This window comes from Micromys minutus (assembly GCF_963924665.1).
Source record: "Micromys minutus genome assembly, chromosome: 10".
NCBI lineage: Eukaryota > Metazoa > Chordata > Mammalia > Rodentia > Muridae > Micromys > Micromys minutus.
The window spans coordinates 21,176,445-21,194,988 of NC_137979.1; the positions used below are offsets into that span (position 1 = coordinate 21,176,445).

General features: G+C 49.1%; 1 protein-coding gene across 1 annotated transcript in view; it reads right to left on the reverse strand.

The window, feature by feature from the left end:
* DNAH2 (dynein axonemal heavy chain 2) overlaps positions 1 to 18,544 on the reverse strand; it is a gene marked incomplete at both ends in the record, with an annotated part of 113,807 nt that overhangs the window by 13,695 nt on the left and 81,568 nt on the right. Inside the window, 21 exons of the mRNA XM_080923998.1 lie at positions 48 to 181; positions 333 to 481; positions 677 to 827; positions 966 to 1,032; positions 1,115 to 1,263; positions 1,364 to 1,489; positions 2,019 to 2,183; positions 9,304 to 9,420; positions 9,575 to 9,744; positions 10,552 to 10,693; positions 11,089 to 11,205; positions 11,318 to 11,528; positions 13,559 to 13,698; positions 13,784 to 13,916; positions 14,964 to 15,103; positions 15,376 to 15,536; positions 15,725 to 15,892; positions 16,325 to 16,474; positions 16,611 to 16,741; positions 16,878 to 16,963; positions 18,090 to 18,278. Coding sequence (XP_080780124.1) covers positions 48 to 181; positions 333 to 481; positions 677 to 827; positions 966 to 1,032; positions 1,115 to 1,263; positions 1,364 to 1,489; positions 2,019 to 2,183; positions 9,304 to 9,420; positions 9,575 to 9,744; positions 10,552 to 10,693; positions 11,089 to 11,205; positions 11,318 to 11,528; positions 13,559 to 13,698; positions 13,784 to 13,916; positions 14,964 to 15,103; positions 15,376 to 15,536; positions 15,725 to 15,892; positions 16,325 to 16,474; positions 16,611 to 16,741; positions 16,878 to 16,963; positions 18,090 to 18,278 — 2,996 coding nt within the window. The remainder of the gene's footprint in view (positions 1 to 47; positions 182 to 332; positions 482 to 676; positions 828 to 965; positions 1,033 to 1,114; positions 1,264 to 1,363; positions 1,490 to 2,018; positions 2,184 to 9,303; positions 9,421 to 9,574; positions 9,745 to 10,551; positions 10,694 to 11,088; positions 11,206 to 11,317; positions 11,529 to 13,558; positions 13,699 to 13,783; positions 13,917 to 14,963; positions 15,104 to 15,375; positions 15,537 to 15,724; positions 15,893 to 16,324; positions 16,475 to 16,610; positions 16,742 to 16,877; positions 16,964 to 18,089; positions 18,279 to 18,544) is intronic.

Genomic DNA, 18,544 nt, shown 5'->3' on the forward strand with positions numbered 1-18,544 from the left:
TTGGGAGTATATGTGGTGGGTGGCCTTGGGTGGGGGTGGGGTCTCACCGCAGGATCTCATCCTCTAGTTCTTTGAGTTTTCTCTTTCCTGCAGCTATGTTGATGACCAGCGAGTCCTTCTGTTCCTCCAGCTCTGGTCGTTCCTTCCGAACCACGATGCCCAGCAGTTGGGCTTCCAGACCCTGAGGGGATCAAGACTTGGGATGAGGGTCCCCTGCCCCGGCCATACTTTTAGACTCCCCAAGACCTCGTCCATTGCCCAGCTCAAGTTTTGGCCTTTCCTGTGTCTTTTCCAGACTCTCCAGCCTCAGCCTAGCCTCAGCCCCCATCTACCTGCTCCTTTACAGCGAAGTTGACAATGGTGGTCTTAGCAGAGGTCTCTGGGCTGTAGTGGGGATTGGAGAGCTTGGTGGTGAGGTAGAAACGGAAATTGGGATTGTATTCCACCTCTTTGTCACCTATGCGCATCAGCATCCTACCACCTGCAACCACGGGAGGGTCAAGGGTCAAAGACAAGAATCACACATGATCCTGTAAGGCTGCCCCGCTCCCCTCTTACATCTGGGCCTGATCTAAAGGTTTCACTGAGGCCCAATTCGTGAGACACAGCCCGAAAGAACCCCCACTTTCCACCCTACTGTTTCTAGGACCAGCCCACAATAAGCCGAGGTTCTGACCAATGCGAGCTACAGATTTGTTGAGCACTGGGTTGAGAGTGGGGTCCAGATACTCCTGCACATTCTGGAGTAGCACTGGAAATCCAAACTGGATGGCATGTTCTAGAACTCGAAGGTAATCATGCATTTGCAGGTCGATGATCTTAAGGCCCTAGAGAGCAAGGGGATGGATAGAAGGACAGACAGAAGAGAGCAGCAGGGAGGACTACAATAGCCAAGGGTGGGGTCTTGAGGAAAGACGAGGCTTGGGACTTTCCCGGGCAGTCCAGCCAACCACCCAGTCCAATACCTGGTTTCCTTCCATGTTCTTGATCCACTTGAGGGCTTGGGCCTGAGGGTCAATCATGAGGGCCCACCTGAAGGAGGAAGCCCTGGTCAGGAGACAGGATCGGCTCTTCCCCTGCTTCTCCTTTTCTCCTTCCCCTGGGCAGCCCTTACCTGTTGCCCCTGGTGACGATGATGCCGTTTTCAGTGGAGAAGGAATCTGAGGGCAACCCCTGTATGTTCCAGTCCCGGACTTTGGTGGGATTGGTCAGGAAGTTGTCAATGGCAAAGCGAGGTGAACAGGGAACCTGAAGCTCCCAGATCTGAGGAGAGAAGAACCCCAAAATTCAGTTGGAGTCCAGCAGCTCTGTCTCTTGCCTGCACACCCCAAGTGCTTCCCTGAACCCCTGGGACCCTCTTCACCTTCTTGATCCAGATTTGGTTGACAATCTCATCCCGATAGTTGGTCAGAAAAGGTCCCATGTAGGACAAGAAGGCAGCTGCAATCAGACAGTCTCCCACTAGGTAACCCAGGTCCTCCTCCAGGCCCTGGAGCACAGAGGGAGGTGTAAGCAATTGATTGCCTGGGGTCTCAGACCTTCCAGATAAGCTGGAGTGTTTTGGAAGACAGTCTCCTTTGCTCCTTTGATCCTGGTGGAGATCAAAGCTGGTCTCTCCCCTTTCAAACCCCTGCAGGCTGAGAACTCAATCACTCTGGTGTCCAGGCCTCGGACAGCAATGTGTATGCTAATTAACCACTGATAAGATCTGCCCCTTGCATGGAGCCAGGAATTCAGTGAGACAGAGACAAGATGACCCACATCTGTTATCTCTCAGGAAGACAAGCTGTAAACCAAGAGGTCTAGTGTGCCTTCCAGGTCCCTTGTGGAACCCACCCTTCATGGTCAGAATACCATTCGCTGTACATTCTCATCGAACAGGAGCAGGGGAGGGATTTCTCCTCTTCAGTTTCCAACAGCCATGTGCCCCTGTTTTCCCCACCCACCGTCCCTCAGTGGGCAGGGAGACAGACCTCTTGAGTGGTGTGGGAGAGCAGCCATTGTGCCGACCAGCTCACCTGCACGGTCTCTTCCCATCGGGCCTTTTCACCAGCTAGCCCAGACACCAACATTCCTGCTCGCTCCAGTTTCAGCTCCATATCCTCGGATCTCTTGCGAAGCTCCTCCTTCTGTGCCAGTTTCTCATCGTACTGTTTTTTCAGCATCTCCAGTTTCTCTGCCACCTAGGAATGATGGGCGCGTGGAGGAGAAACAGAGCTCAAGAGCATTCTGTTTTATGTCAGATCCTGACTGCCACTTGAAGTGGCCTGTCTTTGGGTCAGTTAACCTTTTTGAGGGCCAGTGATGTTGACTTAATCCTCTGAACATGCTCTCGCACGTGTGCACATGCGCGCACTCGCGTATGCGTGCGCTCTTGAGGACACACAAGCACGCATGCACACGCGCGCAGAGGCACACATCTGGAATCCCAGCACTCTCCTGGAAAGGTGGGAGGCAGAAACAGAAGAATGACTCAGAAGCTCACATTAAGGTGAAAGAGGAGGCCTGGACTCTCTACAAACAGCCCGTGGCGTCCAGATAGGAGCTGTGCGCATGCGCATTCTCATATCGCACGGTTCGCGTTTTTGAAGCTTTGCTTCCCTCTTGTATAAAATAATCCTACACATTGAAGTGTATCAAGGAGTGAGAGACGTGGGAGGGATGACTATTATGTTAAATGAGCTTCATTTTCCTTCTCTCCTCCCTCCTCTTAAAGTCCAGAATCGACCTGGTAACAATGCTCAGCATAGGCAGAGGACGGAGCGGAGGCTTCTTGAAGCGTGGTAAACCTCGTAAGGGGCTGGGGATGTAAAGGAACTCGGTGGTGGAGGGCATGAGCAAGGCCCTGGGTTCACACTTCAGCACATCAGAAAAATAAAAACAAGCCACTTAGGAGGAGCTGGCAAGAGAACGCTGGTGGCAGAGCTTGCTCCCCCACGAGGCTCCTGGACACTGACCTCAGCAGCACCACCAGCAACTTCCACCCAGAGCTGTTGACAGTGGTTTTACAATTAAAGGTGGGAGCCAAGCTTGATGGAGTGGCCGGTAAACTGAGGCCGACCGATCACAAGTTCATGGATCACAACGGAGGGAACAGAAATTAAAAGGATATCAGGATTTCCAATAGAGGCAATGTCATGACTGGACGGCATAGTGAACACATTTCAATACTGCTTGAAGACGGGCTGTACAAGGGTTGGAGAGATGCCTTCACGTTTAATAGCACTGTTAATGTTGAAGAGGATCCAGGTTCGATTCCCAGCACTCACTTGGCAACTCACAATTGTCTACAATTCCAGTTCCAGGGCATCTGATGCCATCTTTTGGGTACCAGACACTTACTTGGCATACATACATAATGCAGGCAAAATACCTTTACACAGAAAAGTTCGAAAGAATTTTTTAAAATGTTTAAAAGACTTGATATATACTTTGAGGTAAATAAGTATTCTTAAACAACCACAATAAACTCAACTCCAAAAAAAAAAAGTATGTGTGTTTCCCCACACCCCCAACTATGACAAATGCTCATTATATAGGTTTTATCTCTTATAAACTCGGTTGATGGAGGCTTCCTCATTAAACTTACATTCACAGTTTCCTGATAACTGAAACTCTAGCAAAGCTAAACCCAAGATGGCCTCCACACACCCTCTTCTGTCAGGCACTACTGAGTTTCTGCTGTTGTCTTTGACCAAAAAAAAAAAAAAAAAAAAAAACAAAAACAAAAAAAAATCATTAGCGGTTTAGAAAAGCATAATTTTGTTTGGAATCTGTACATGCACTATGAAAAGTTCACATTTCTTCCTATTCCTAAATGATAATTGTTAAGAAACTTGACTTTGAACTAAGACAACCTTTTAGCTCTTTAAAAAAAAAATTATTTTTCTGGCATATGAATTTAATCCTAGCACTCTAGAGGCTGAGACAAGTGGATCTCTGCGAGTTCAAGGCCAGCCTGGTCTTCAGAGCAAGTCCCAGGACAGCCAGGGCTACAGAGAAACCCTGAATCAAAAAAAAAAAAAAAAGGTTTTTTTTCTTTTATTTTTGAGGTTATAATATGGCGTAATTTCTCCCACCTTTTCTTCCTCCTAGAGCAGTGTTTCTCAACCTTCCTAAGACTGTGACCCTTTAATACAGCCGCTCATGTGCTGACTCACCGACTATAACATTATTTTGTTGCTACTTCATAATTGTAATTTTGATAATTAAATAGGTATCGGGGACTCACGGATTGAGAATCCCTGCTCTAACTTCTTCCATAAACTCCTCTTTACTATAATTCAAATTCATGGCCTCGTTTTTTTCAATTAATTGTCATTTCAGGCATATGTGTGTATGTATATGCATATATATTCCCAAGTATAACCTGCTCAGGTATGTTTTCAGGGCTGACCATGATGCAGAATGACCAAGTGCTTTGCCTACCCCTCACGTCCTCTGCATTCCTCAGACTTTTGTGATTTAGATGAGGTCTTACCAGATAGTCCCGGCTGTGGGGAGAGGGGAAGCTCCCCCACGGAGAGCTGCCTGACCTCCAGCTCTCCCCCTGCCTCTGCCCCCAAACAAGTCCACCACTGTACGCAGCTTTCCCTTCTCTCTGGGAGAGACACACTAGTTTAGGGAAAACTATTATTTTTTTAAAGCATAAACACAGGCATTTATTTATTTCAGTGCTGTGGTGTTGGGAGGTGATTTGGTCATGAGAGAGGACTCCTAATGCATGAAATTAGTACTCCCAAAAAGAGGCTATGTCATCAATGGTGGCTCCTACTTGTAACTCTAGGTTTGAAAGGCAGCAGCAGGAGAATCCCCACAAGTTCAAGGCCAACCTAGTCTATCTAGAGAGCTATAAGTTAGCTAAGGCTGTAAAAGTGAGGCTATCCTAAAACAGAAAAATGAGGAGGGGGGGAGACAAAAGAGGAGGAGGGAGAGCAGAAAAGAAAGAGATGGTGGCAGCAGCAGCAGCTGCTTGGCCATCCGAGGCCAGCAAGACTCTGTGGGTAAAGGCCCTTAATGCCAATACCCCAAACCCACAGGATGGAAGGGAAGGACCAACTCCTGTGAATTGTCCTCTCGCTTCTACATTCTCTCTCTCTCTCTCTCTCTCTCTCTCTCTCTCACACACACACACACACACACACACACACACACACACAGAGTTTTAAAAGGAGAAAAGGGAGCTGGAGAAGTGGTTTAGCAGTTAAGGGCACATAATGCCCTCAGAGTACTCAAATTGATTCCCAGCACCAGGACACCAGCCTGGAAGTCTGCTTCCAGGAAAATCTGACACCTCTGGACTCTGGGCACTGGCATGCACCTACACAAACCCCACACAAGTACAGAATTTGTTTGTTTTGCTTGTTTGTTTGTGTGTGTGAAGAAGCTCCTGCCAAGCTTCAGGGAATTACTTGAGAGTCTGAAGTAAGGAAATTATAAGTTATAGACTCAGGACTACAGAGTGGATTTAAAGCCAGCCTGGGCAATGGAAGGGGAAACCTATCAGAAACATTTACTAAGGGCCAGAGGGCTGGGAACATAGTTCATCTGAGTGCTTATATAGCACACACAAAGCTTTGGGTTTGACCCCAGCACCCATAATATTGGCATTTGGGAATTGAAAGAGGATCAGGAGGAGAGTTCAAGGTCATCCTTGGCTATACAGCAAGTTCAAGGCCAGGCTGGGCTAAAGAAGACTCTGTGTCAACAAAGCAAAATACAAACAAAAATCAAGCAAGCAGGTCACATGGCCTAGAGCCCAGTACCACATAGCATAGGCGGAGGTACAGCACCCCTGGGATGACCCCAGACACCCAGAGGTCCTGGCTGCCATTCAGATGAGCAAGTCTGTGGTGGAGAGATGGACGAGAAAGAGAAACAGAAGGATGCGGGCACAGTGAAGAGAGGCAGGACTGGAGACCAGAGGGTGGTGAGGAACATCTGATATGAGTAGACAGTGATGCCACCTAAGGCCACAGTGATGGCCTGGCCTGTGCTGATACCAAGTTGAGGGCTGGGTTTGTAGCTCTGCAGGAAGGGATGTCTGTTACCAGCAAAGGTTAGATGGATATCCCTGGTCTGGGCTGGCTCTTAGGGCCATGTTGATGCCTGAGAACACCTTGCCCCTCTCCACCTACAGCAGGCAGGAGAGCTGGCCCTGCCCCTCAGGAGCTGCAGCGCTCAGGAGAGTAGGCCATGTACCTGACCTGGGCCAAACACTAAAGCTGCTCTTCCTAGCATGGGAGCCGGTGAGCTGGCTTTGCCTCTTGCCAGATCCCACATTGGGTGAGCTAACCAGGGAAGTGTTGGAGAGCTGGCCCTGGTGGTGTGGGCTCAGGAGAACTGGCAGACTGACCTACTCAGCTACCACCCAGGCCCAGTTCTAGGGCTTTGAGTTGGTCCACCCCAACATCTACCCCATCTATGAGCTGCTGGAGCACATGAAGGGGCTGGTTCTCCAGGACCAAAGCTGCAGGATCTCCACGACACAGGACAAGATATCCAAGAGGAGTCCTAGTGAGGATCCAAGGTTGACCATGTAGCACAAACCAAGGCCTCAAACTAGACCAAGCCTCCATTGTAATGAACAGCTAAGAAGTGTGTACAGAAGGGCACACTGTATGACACTCTGTGACACACTACAGCTTCCACAATGAGATTTTTCTTTTATGAGGGAGGCTGCAAGGGCAAAGGGTGGATGCACAGGGATGGGGAGATAAGTGGGATTAGGAAGCATGATGTGAAATTCACAAAGAATTAATAAAAAGTTTTTAAAAAGCAAGTAAAAAAAAAGATTCATTTGACTTTTAACTTTCAGAACCTTTATCAGCAACCAGGGGAAATGTGGTTTCCCCATCTGTTTACTTTTTTTTTTTTTTTTTTTTTGAGACAGGGCTAGTTGTTCATGGTAGACTTGAATATCCGGGACCGATGACTACCTCCTTCCCTGTCCCCTCCCCACCACTGCACACCCTTCTGCTTCCTCTTACCAAGCAGTTGTTCCTGAGCACAGGTGGTTCATCCACTAAGAGTCCTAACCGTAGTGCACTCAGTCTAAAGAATGAATCTTTGGCAGCAACAGAACTCCAGAGGCTCCATTGTTTAAATACAAAGGAAGGACTTAATTGCTTGGCCCCAGGTGTGACTCATCTGGGCGAGAAAACTTTCCAAGTGGGTGGCCTCACCCAAGGCCTTGACTTCCAACTTCCGGATAAAAAAGAAGGTGAGGGACACCTTCTTTTGTGAGAGCATGGAGGGGGTTATGACAACAGGATGGAGGGTTGGACCGGTGTTCCAGGTGTTCACAGACTACGAGCCTGGATGGATGGTTTCTCTGCACAGGCAGAACTGGAAGAGGCCTTGAGGGCAACCTGTGCTTCTGACAGTAAAAATGACTGTGATGGGGAGACCGGCTATGGGCTATGGCCGGGTCAGCATGGAGCCACAAACATGGTGCCTTAACCCAGCTCTATTGGCAACTAGCCTATAGGTAAACAAGGAAGACACCAAACAGTATGTGTAAGTGTGTGTGCACTCGTGCATGCGTGCACTGCTGTGCTGTTACTGTTCTATTTCCGTGAAGAGACATATGACTAAGGCAATTCACAATAGAAAGCATTTAATTGGGGGCTCGCTCTTACTCTTTAGAGTTAAACTCCGGTCATTGTGGTGAGAAGCAGTGCTCCATCCATGGGCAGGAGACAGGGATTAAGCAAGTGAGAGGTGAGAGCAAGAAAGAGACTGAGAGGGTGGCCTGGGATGGGTTGTTTGTTTTGTTTTTAATTGAAACACGGTTTCTCTGTGTAGTCCCTGCTGCCCGGAACTCACCGTGTAGACCTTGACTTCAGATATCTGCCGGCCTCTGCCTCCCAAGGGCTGAGATTAAAGGTGTGACCCACCACTGCCTTCTGCTCTGCCACGGGCTTTGATGCCCTCCCTCCTCTCCCCCACCTCTCCTCTACTCCAGATCCGCCCCACCTCAGCTTCCCTTCTGAAGAGGGCAGGCCTCCCAGGGATACCAACATGGTATCACCACTGAGAACTAGGCATAGCCTCAGATCAATGCCGCACGGCAACCAGTGGGAGGGAAGGGTCGGAAAGCAGGCAAACGAGTCAGAGACACCGCCACCCCCACTGTTAGGAGTCCCACAAGAACACCAGGCCACACGACCGTAACCCACGTGCAGAGGACCGAGGTCAGACCCGTGCAGGCTCCTGACTGCCGTTCAGTCTCGGTGAGCCCCAAGGAGCCGCGGCTGGTTGATTCTGTGGGCCGTTTTCTTGTGGGGAAAGACCTTTTTCTCGTGTATTCTTTTGTAGCTTTTGAATTTCAAACTAAGTATTTTCAATGTGAGTATGTTATTTAGGGGATGAAGTCATATATTTTTTATTTTGTTGTTATTGTTTGAGACAGGGTCTCTCTCTGTATAGCCCTGACTGTCCTAGACTCACTATATAGACCAGAATGGCCTCCAAATCACAGAGATTTTCTAAGTGCTTGGGATTAAAGGCAAGCACCACCACAGGTGGTGTGTTATCTATTAAATCTAAGATTAAAAACAACAACAACAACAAGGGCTGGAGAGATGGCTCAGCAGTTAAGAGCACTAGCTGCTCTTCCAGAGGTCCTGAGTTCAAATCCCAGCAACCACATGGTGGCTCACAACCATCTGTAATGGGATCTGATGCCCTCTTCTGGTGTGTCTGAAGACAGCAACAGTGTACTCATACATGAAATAAATAAATCTTTTTTTTTTTTTTTAAATCAAATGACAGACAGGGAGAATTCAGAATTATTTTGATAGTAGCACTTGACTCTTCTTTATGATTTAAGAGTCAACTGTGCACATATCTTGTAGAAAGTTGCCTGGCTTGTCTACCCTGTGCACAGTAACTAACCCCTACCTCTAGCTCCTGGAGAGCCCTATCCAGTTCCCGGAGCTGACAGCCTCCTGCTGCTCCAAGCATGTGGTTGCCATCCAGACCCTCCCTGCCCCTCCCCCTGCTGTAGACTGACCTGCAGCCCACACAAGTCAAAATCTCACAGCACATTTACAGAGGGAACCAACTCTGTCAAACTATGAAAGGACTCCTAGGCCCACAAAGACGACAGGGTCCTAGGAGCCTCTCCCACCCTATGCAATCTCCTAAGCTTCAGACAGATCTAAAAGGGACACGGAAACAGGGGACAGTACAATACTGTAGGACAGCTGAGTCAGGCATGGAATTAGGTGGAAGAACGTGGTAATAAAGAGTCTGAGACAAAGAGAGGATGGCTGCAGGAAAGACCAGGGTGAAGCTCACCTCCCGCAGCTTTTCCTGGGCCTCGGCTAGGGCTGCTTGCTTCTCCTGAAGCTGGGCCATGGCAGCATTCATGCGGATCCGCTTGGGCTCTACCACTCGATACAGACGCCCGTACAACTGTGGGAAGACAGGCAGGCATGGGGACTCCCGTCAACCACCGACCCACTCACCCACCAACCCCCTTCCTTCCCCCTCTGCACCTGCCACCCCCCCCCCCCAGCTTCCCCAGGCCTGCCCCTCTCCGTTCCCACTCGCTTCTGCCACAGCCTACCTCCATGGCCCGAACCCACATGCAGAGGGACTTGGCAGCCAGGGAGACTCTGCCAATGATATCAGGCTGGAAGTCGGGCTGGGCACAGTAGGCCCCAATCTTCTTCAGCACCTTGTCTGAGATGTTGTCCTTATCAAAGTTGATCAGTGACTTGATGAAGTTCTGCTCCCCTACAGAAGGACATTGTGAGGCCTCAGCCAGACAGCCGGACCCTGTTCTCCTTGCTTGCCTTAACCATAGCTCCTCCTTGTCTTTCAGTTCCCAAGGCCAAGATATTTGCCTCTAATAATCTTCTTCCTTCCTCTGGTGTCCTCTCAGCCCCCAGGGCCTCCTCCCCAGCCTAGTCTCCTATTCCCTTTCCTTAACAGACTCAGTCAAAGCACCCAAACCAAAACAGCACTCTTCCTATGTGCTTTGTACTTTCTTAGGGGTAAAAACTGCCCCCCCCCCCCGCTACATTCTGCTGTGGGAACCCAAAGTGGAGAAAGCCACAAAAGATAGAGTCCAGAGGCTAGAGAGATGGCTCAGCCAGTAAAGTGCTTACAACACAAGTACCAAAACCTGAGTCCAATCCCCAACACTTAAATAAAGCCAGTCACGGTACCAAACACCTATACATATAAGCCTATATACATACAGCATACCCCCTAGAACATACATATCTGCACATACACACAGAGAAAGAGTAAGGGAGCGAGACAGAGACAGACAAAGAGAAGAGTCACATCTCATTTTCTGCTCTTGTCCCCACAGGGAAGGAAGACACTCCTGTCCCTGCATTCTAATAGCTTCAGATCAATGCTCTTTTGATTGTGGGGAGAGGAGCCGGCTTCTCCCTGTCCTCCTAAAGAATTCTAATGCATATTTAGGTCTTCTCTCCCTCCTAAGCCCTGTGCTCCCGAGGGTCTCTGCAGCCTGCGCTCAATCAATAAACACTGGGCAAATGAAAGTCTCTTCTCACAATGCCCTTGGCTTACCTAACTGCCGCTTTGCTTCCGCCCACGTGGGCTCATTGCCTCGAAGAATCATGACGGCCTGCATGACAATTTCCACCTGGGCAGGAGGTCGTCCATAGGACTTGATCTCCCCTATATCCTTCTTGTTCAGAGACTCTAGGGCCTAAGCAAAGGGACTGACTCAGAGACTAGGATAGCAAAATGGGTCCTTCCAGGACACAGGCCCAACTGAGGTGTCACATTCCCCCCCACCCAGATTCTCCAGAGATCCCCAGGGTCAAAGAAGGCTGGCCCTATCCCCACTCCTGGCACCATCTAGTGCCAGCCTCTGGTACCCACATGGCTTCTTCAAGGGCGGGCAATGCCTCCTCTAGATCCTTCTGGGCATTGTCAGCCAGCGCCTGACACTTGACCTCCTCAATAGCAATCTCCTTCCAGGACACAGGCCCAACTGAGGTGTCACATTCCCCCCCACCCAGATTCTCCAGAGATCCCCAGGGTCAAAGAAGGCTGGCCCTATCCCCACTCCTGGCATCATCTAGTGCCAGCCTCTGGTACCCGCATGGCTTCTTCAAGGGCGGGCAATGCCTCCTCTAGATCCTTCTGGGCATTGTCAGCCAGCGCCTGACACTTGACCTCCTCAATAGCAATCTTCTCACTGTTGGCAGTGACAGCCTAGAGAAAATAAAGTTCCGATGTGTCTTGAGCATAGGTGGGAGCCGTAGGGCTGGGGAGAAGGAAGAATGGAAAAACCCGAGCTGAGTGGGGGGCGGGCCCAGCAAGTGACCTTCTGCTGCTCATCGGCTTCCCGCTTCTGCTGTACAATGATGACCAAGTACTCTTCGCATTGCTTCTGGAACTCAGCCACCTTTTTCTTGGCGTCCTCCAGCTCCAGTGACATCACTTCGACTTTCTCCCTAGTTTCGTCAATCTTGAACAATCCAGTTCGAAGCTTATTGGCTTGGTCCAGCAGCTCCTGCCGTTTTTCTCCCAGAAGCCTGCAGAGGAGCTCGGTAAGGCATGTATGGAGAGACTCCACGGAGGGAGGTGTCCTACAGAATCTTCCTTTCTCCGATGTCTGTCTGTCTGTCTGTCTCTCTTTCTGTGACCACTTCCTGCCCTCACATACAGACACATAGGCTGGTTGGGTCTGTATTGTTTCCAACAAACTCCCCACAAGTCTTCCTCTTACTCTGATTTATTCTGTCACCATGCTTGAAATCAGTGTGTTAAATATCATTTTGACACATCACTTCCTCTACCTGAGGCCACGTCACCGCCCACATAGTGCAGCAGGTGGCTGGACTGTAATCGTCTAGAAAATACGAACCCACCCAAAGGGGAAAGTGAGCCCCCTGTAGCCTCTTTCCGTGTAGGGATTAATGGGGCCCCGGTCTTGCTTAAAGAGAAGCTAGAAATCTGGACTTTTTTTAGGAAAGGTGTGGGTATTTCCTGGACTAAAGGGTTTATCAAAATGTTTGGCAAGAGGAAAAGAGCGGAGTGTGGGGATGTCGGGGAAGGAAGGGCTGGTACCTTACTCTAAAATACATGACAGATGGGTGAGGTGCTGTGGGCTATGGTTCTTACAAAGATAATCACTTATTTATTCGTTCACTTACTTACATACTTATTTATAGGCAGGGTTTCTTTGTGTCACCTTGTCTGTTTTGGAACTCACTCTGTAGACCACCAGGCTGGCCTTGAACTCAGATCTGCCTGCCTCTGCTTCCAGAGTGCCGGGATTAAAGATGTACACCACCGTTGCCAACACTGATTAAAACACCCATCCGAGGTAGATGCAGTGGATCGTGTGTGACACCAGCACTAGGGAGGCTGAGGCAGGAGGATTGCTACAAATTTGAGGCTGGCGTCAGCTACGCAGCGAGTTCAAGGCCGGATTGGGCTACACACATGAGATATTGTCTCAAGAGAAGTCAAATAAGAGAGAATATGCTTTACAATACGCCAGCTATAGTTGCTACAAACCACTGAGCTCGGCTAAACTGGGCAGATACGCAGGAAAAACAGCATGGGCCTTAGTCCCCGGCTCTCAACTGGGCCCTTAACCTGTAGGATCTGATTCTAACTCCAAGTAGATAGTTTAGGATTATGCTAAATTCTAGGACATACAGTCATTTTGGGGGAACTGTTTGGTTTGTGGGAAAATCTGCCCACATATTTGGTGTCCAAAGTGAAATACTGGGTTGGGTGGGAGAGTAGAAACACACACTTCAAATTTTGTTTTTATCTGCTTTGCTTGTTCATATTTTTTTGTTTTGGTTGTATTTTGCTTTGAGGTAAGATCTCATGTAGTCGGAGCTGACCTTAGCTGCCTTGAACTACAGTCCCCTGTGGGCCTTGAACTTCTGATCCTCCTGCTTCCTTGCAAGTGCTGAGATTACTACCATAGGCCACCATTTTGAGGTTTATGTTGTAGTAGGAAAGCAAACCTAGCATGTTGTGTACACAGAGCTATATCTCTAGCCCTGTTTGTGTGTGTGGTTTTGATCTGATTGATTGATTGATTGATTGATTTTGAGACAGGGTATTGATGACTGGCTTAGAACTCACTATGTAGACCATGCTGGCCTTGAACTCTCAGGACTCTCCCTGCCTCTGCCTCCTGAGAGCTGAGAACAAAGGCATGAGCCACCGTCTCAGAACTTGTGTAGGGTCCTGATATGCAGCGAGGATGTCCTTGTAGTCACAACCCTCCCACGTCAGCTTCCTAGTGTGGGGGATTTCTAGGCATGTGTTACCTCACCTCATGTATTCCCATTTCACAGGAATGCCAGTGTAGGGGACACTGGGGGTGGGGAGGAAGATTACAAAGATTTTGATGAACTCCTAAGTAAACTGTGAGTTCCTCTTCGAATTCACTTGTAGGAATAACTAAGGCCTCTGCGCACCTGCCCCCTCCCACAGCGCCCACATCCTCCAGCCTGTCCCCTTCAGGACATCACTTCACCAATCAACATCTCCAAAAGACACCAACACCCTGGCCCTCCGTGTCTCTTGGCTTCCGTACTTTTTATATCCAGACACAAGCTCCAGGTAGTTTGTGGGTGTGACGTAGTTGTATCTCCGCAGTTCCAACAGCATCTTCTGGGAATACTGAGCCACCGACCAGTGCATGGTGACAAAGATTTGGGCCACTTTCCTGTGGATCTGAAGCCAATAATATAGAATGGGAGGTCAGGGTGTGGAGCAGGGAACAAAAGGGGACTGTGGATGTGTCAGGTGGAAGGCTCACATTCTCCTGTGTCCCCAAGTCCACTCCAATAAGGTACTTCTCAGCCACCTCTAGCAAGGCCTCTCGGGGCCACTCAGAGAACCAGTTGATGGTTGTGCAGTTTACTAAGGCCGGGTACTGGCGAATCCAATTCCTAGGAAGATGTCAAGGGGAGTTAGGTCTACTCACAAAGCCCTTAGCTTTCTAACACATGTCCACCCGCTGTGCAGTGATCCAAGGGCCCCGTCGTCCTCTTCCTATACACTCCTCAGAATTTACCTCCTCAGAAATAGATAGCTCAGCATAATACTAAGGTCTCAGAGCAAAAAGGCCCAGATCCTCATTTCCTAGGTGTTGATCTAATATTCCCTAACGTCAGCTTCCTCATCTCTAGAAGGAGATTAACAGTATCTACTAAGGGTGTTGGCAATTCGGTGAGGTAACCCAAGAGGAATGCTCAGCCTGGCACCCGGCCCCTGGTAAATAAAACATATTCTATGCCATAAATTAAAAACATAAGCAAAACAGTAACCCATTTTGCCTCTCCGTACAGATGCTCTGCCCGCTTCCTACGTTTATTTTGGTTACATCTTTTTTAAGATAGGGTATCACATATACAGACATTATATGTGGTCACCCTGGCTACCCTTGTTTGTGCCTGCTATGAAGCCCAGACTAGTCTCGCATTCACACCAGTCCTCTGGCTTCGGCTACCTAAGGCCTGAGGTCATAGGTGAACAATGCCACTCTAGACCTCTTCCTTCCAGCTTCCTTGCCCTAAAATATCCAGTCATACGAAGAAGGAGTAAAAAAAAAAATTGCTTTTGGTGTATACATAATGTGAATTCTATTCATCCTTTAAATATGGATGAGCCTTGAGGCCATTATAGAGTGAAGTGAGTTACAAAAGGACAAATATTGCACCATTCCACAAGCTCAAGGCCATCAAAGACTGTCAGGTTCAAAGAGATTGCAAAGTAGGAAGGTCGTTTCTGGAAGCTGGAGGAGGGGAGTTGTTCTTTACCGAGAAAGGACTTTGAGTCTGGGAAAATGAAAAGGCTCCGGTGGGCCGACCCAGGACAATGTGGGTAACGCCCCTAAACTGTGGAGGGAGTCGTATGGGGCGAGCTAACTTCCAAAGAACACAGAAAGCCGAAGTGGGGGAGGCCTATGGGGAGATGGTCAACTTGGGAAGCATCACCTGAAGGGGTCTCCCACGGGACTCAGGCAGAGCACAATGTGCAGGTTGTTCCGCACGCGCTCAATGAGGTATGCAAAGAGGCTGTCCGAGGATTCTGGGATCTGTTCTGCCCGGGCCTGGTCTATGATGTTGTTCTGGATCTGTTCAGAAACCACACTGAGTCAGAGGACTGAAGTTCTTACAGCAGTATCAGACAGTCAGCAGGTTAGCCTGGCAGACTAGAATGGGATTTAAAGCAACCCCGCCCAGTGAAGCCTCTGGGGGTGGGGTGGCGTGACTGATGAGAAACAGGCCTCACAGGGACTGATCTGGGAGGCTGGGGATGCTACAGAAACAGATGTGGAATCTGTGGGATTCTGGTGGTTTGTTAGGGAAGCCAAAGAACCAACTCCGTACTGAAGGAACTGTGTACCTCTTCAAATTCGTCAGCCTTGTAGAGATTGGGGACTTCGCCTGAGCTAAGGATGTTGTTGATGTCTTCCAGGAAGGATTCGTCGGCTATTTGGGTGTCCACAAAAAGGAAAGACGTGGTCTGGAGTTCTACTCCTGCCTGGCGATACAGGCGCTTGATATCTGGCCGAACAAGTGAAGGGCGAAGGAAAAGGCTTACTTCGGACTCCCCATCCTGAGCCTCTGAGCTGGAAGGTCCTCCCACAGCCACAAGCACTCCCAGCACCGAGGCCAGGGCCACCTCACCACCCGGCAAGCAACTTATCTTTCATTCGAAAGCCCTCTGCCTATGTTCAGGAGCCCGGACGTACCATCTCGGAACTCCTGTTTGCGGTAGTGTTTGGTAACCTCAATCTGGAACGTGTTGTACTCGCAGATGGAAGACGCCAAGCGGGCCAGACTCTGCCTTCCGCTGCCTCCAATCCCCACCAATAGCATGTTGCCTCGGGGCTGTCCGATCACACGCACGATCCGAGTGACTGGGGAACAGGGTGACACAGGTAATGCACTAGGTGAGCAAATCCAAAGTTCTGGGCTATGGGGTCAAAACCTCTGAGGCTGAGTTAGACACATCAGGAAGTAGGAGGGGGGAGGGTGGTGCCTAAGGCTCTGAAGGCAATTCAGCATTTACTACTCATGAAGAGGTACTGCAGGCCTGTAATCCCAGGGAGAAGCAGAGGGTCAAAAGTTCAAGACCTGCTTGTTCTAACCAGCAATTCACACAAGCTGGCTAGGGCTTTATGGCAAGACCCTGTCTCAAAATAAAAACAAATAAATAAAATAAACCACAATGGCGCAAGAGTATGGTTGGACCGGAAAGGAAAAACAACTTCTAGAGCTTGATTTGGGGGTGGCCTTCGAGGGGAACCTGTGGTTGCAAAGAAGAAGGGTCGGAGGCGACAAGCACTCACTGTGCTCAATGGCCTCTCGGAAGAGCACCAGCTGCATCGGCACAACAGAGGGAGACAGATTGTACTCATTCAGGGCTGTCTCCATGGCTGTCTTCAATACTGTCAGATCCACCAAGTCTTCATAGACCTTGGGCTCCTTCATGAAGTCCCCTGGGCCACAGAAGAAGGGCATCAGCATCCCCAATGCCTGGTCCTTCCTAGAGGTTCCTCAGGGCCATTAGCCCCAGGCCCTGTCCTTCTAACCCCAACCTCCTAAGGCCCAAAGGCTCTCCAGCTCCTGGCTCACCAAAGATGGGAGGGCGTTTGCTGGGGCAGAGGTGATGGAACGTGAGGTCAAAGAAGGTGCCGAGTTTGTCACTTATGATGCCCATGAAAGCTTCCATGTCTGTTGCATCAACCAGTCTGTCAGAGAAGACTCTGTTGGGAAACAGTTGGAGAGGATCTCAGGAAGAGAACAGTCCTGGGGACATGAAGTCAAGTCGGAGGCGAAGGCTAAAGTTGGGAACAAGGCTGGGGGTTGGAGGGCAGTCTGGCCAGGACACAGACACGTCACCTGAAACACTCATGAATCCAGAGTCTGGTGATGCTGGTTTTGGTATCATGGAAGTCCTTGTTGGCTCGAAGCATGCCCTGGAAGACCTGGAGAGGTGACGCGATCATTGAAGAAGAGGGAGGAAAGAAATTCTTTGCAAAGCTGAAGGCAAGAGCAAGATCTCAGCATTTCAGGATAGGGTAGCTTTAGGCATGTGCTTTGCTGTAGAATCTTATTTTTTTACTTTCTTAAAGATTAAAAAATTATGTGCATGTATGTGTATTTGTGTGTTATGTGTATGTATGAACATCTGTGTGTGTTGGGGGTGGGCGTGACATATGTGCAGGAGCCAACGAGGGCCAGAAAAAGGCATTGAATTCTCCAAAGCTGAAGTTACCAGTGGTTGCAAGTCACTCAGTGTGGGTGCTGAAGAGCAAATTCAAGCCTCTGCAAGTGCAGAGACACAGAACATGGTGGTGCACGCCTTAATCCCAGCACCCAAGGACGGGAGCAAGCGCCGTGTCTCACTGTGCTATGCATTTGAGGCCAGCCTGGTCTACATGGAGAGTTCCAGGACAGTCAGAGCTATACAGCAAGATTCCGTCTCGAACACAAACAACAACAAAAACTGTAAACAAGCAGAAGACCAGAAAGCAATGCCAGTGGCTGACTGACCCTCACATATCTCCTCAGCCCCTTGCTATAGAATAATTCTTTCTTCTTCTTCCTCGTCTTCTTCTTCCTCTTCTTCTTCCTTCTCCTCCTCCTCCTCTTCCTCCTCTTTCCCTTTCTCCTTCTTTTAGATTTATTTTATTCATATGAATGCTTTGCCTGTATGTTTGTGCACATGCCTGGTGCCTGAGAAGGCGTCAAGCCCCCACACAGGTCCTGGGAATCAAATCCTGGTCCTTCACAAGAACAAGTGCTCTAACCACTGAGCCAACTCTTCAGCCCCTCTTCTTCTTTTTAAGATTTATTTTTATTTTATAAGTACAAGTGTTACATGTATGCCTGTGTACTACCTGTGTGCAGTGGAGAAGTTAGAGTTACACACAGATGTGAGTCACACATAAGTGTTAGGAACCGAAACCAGATCCAGTGTAAGAGTAGCTGGTGCTGTTAACCCCGAGCTCTAGCCCTGCATGGAGCTCCCACGGCTTATTTTAAGGAGAAGAAAATGCTGAGGAGGCTGAGCCAGGTCAAAGCGGGGGGGGGGCTCAGGCCAAGGCTTACCTTGGAGATGTCCCGGAGGTTAAAGAGGTAATGGATCTTGGCCGGTGTGGGCAGGAAGCGCTGTACCACCGTATTGTAAACATCCAGGGTAGCCTCTGTCACCACGTTCCCAATGGGCTTTATCTCTTCTTCAAAGTCCTGAAGCTTCTGGTTGATCATGGTGCCAAATATGCGGATGATCTGGGATTCCTAGAAAGAGACTTCAAACTCACTTCCTAAAGTTCCTGGGCCAGCATGAGGCAAATGCAGAGCTCACCTCATAAGCAGAAGTGAATAGGCATTAAATAAATAAGCAAATCACTAATTAGGAGAAATCATGTTTTTTTATATAATCCTTAAAAAAAAAAATGCAAACTATGTATAATACACACAAACATTCCAAATAAGTCAGGCTGGTGCCGCTGGTGCCTTCCTTTTTCTCAGGCTTCGCCATGGCTCTGTAATGTACTGTGCTG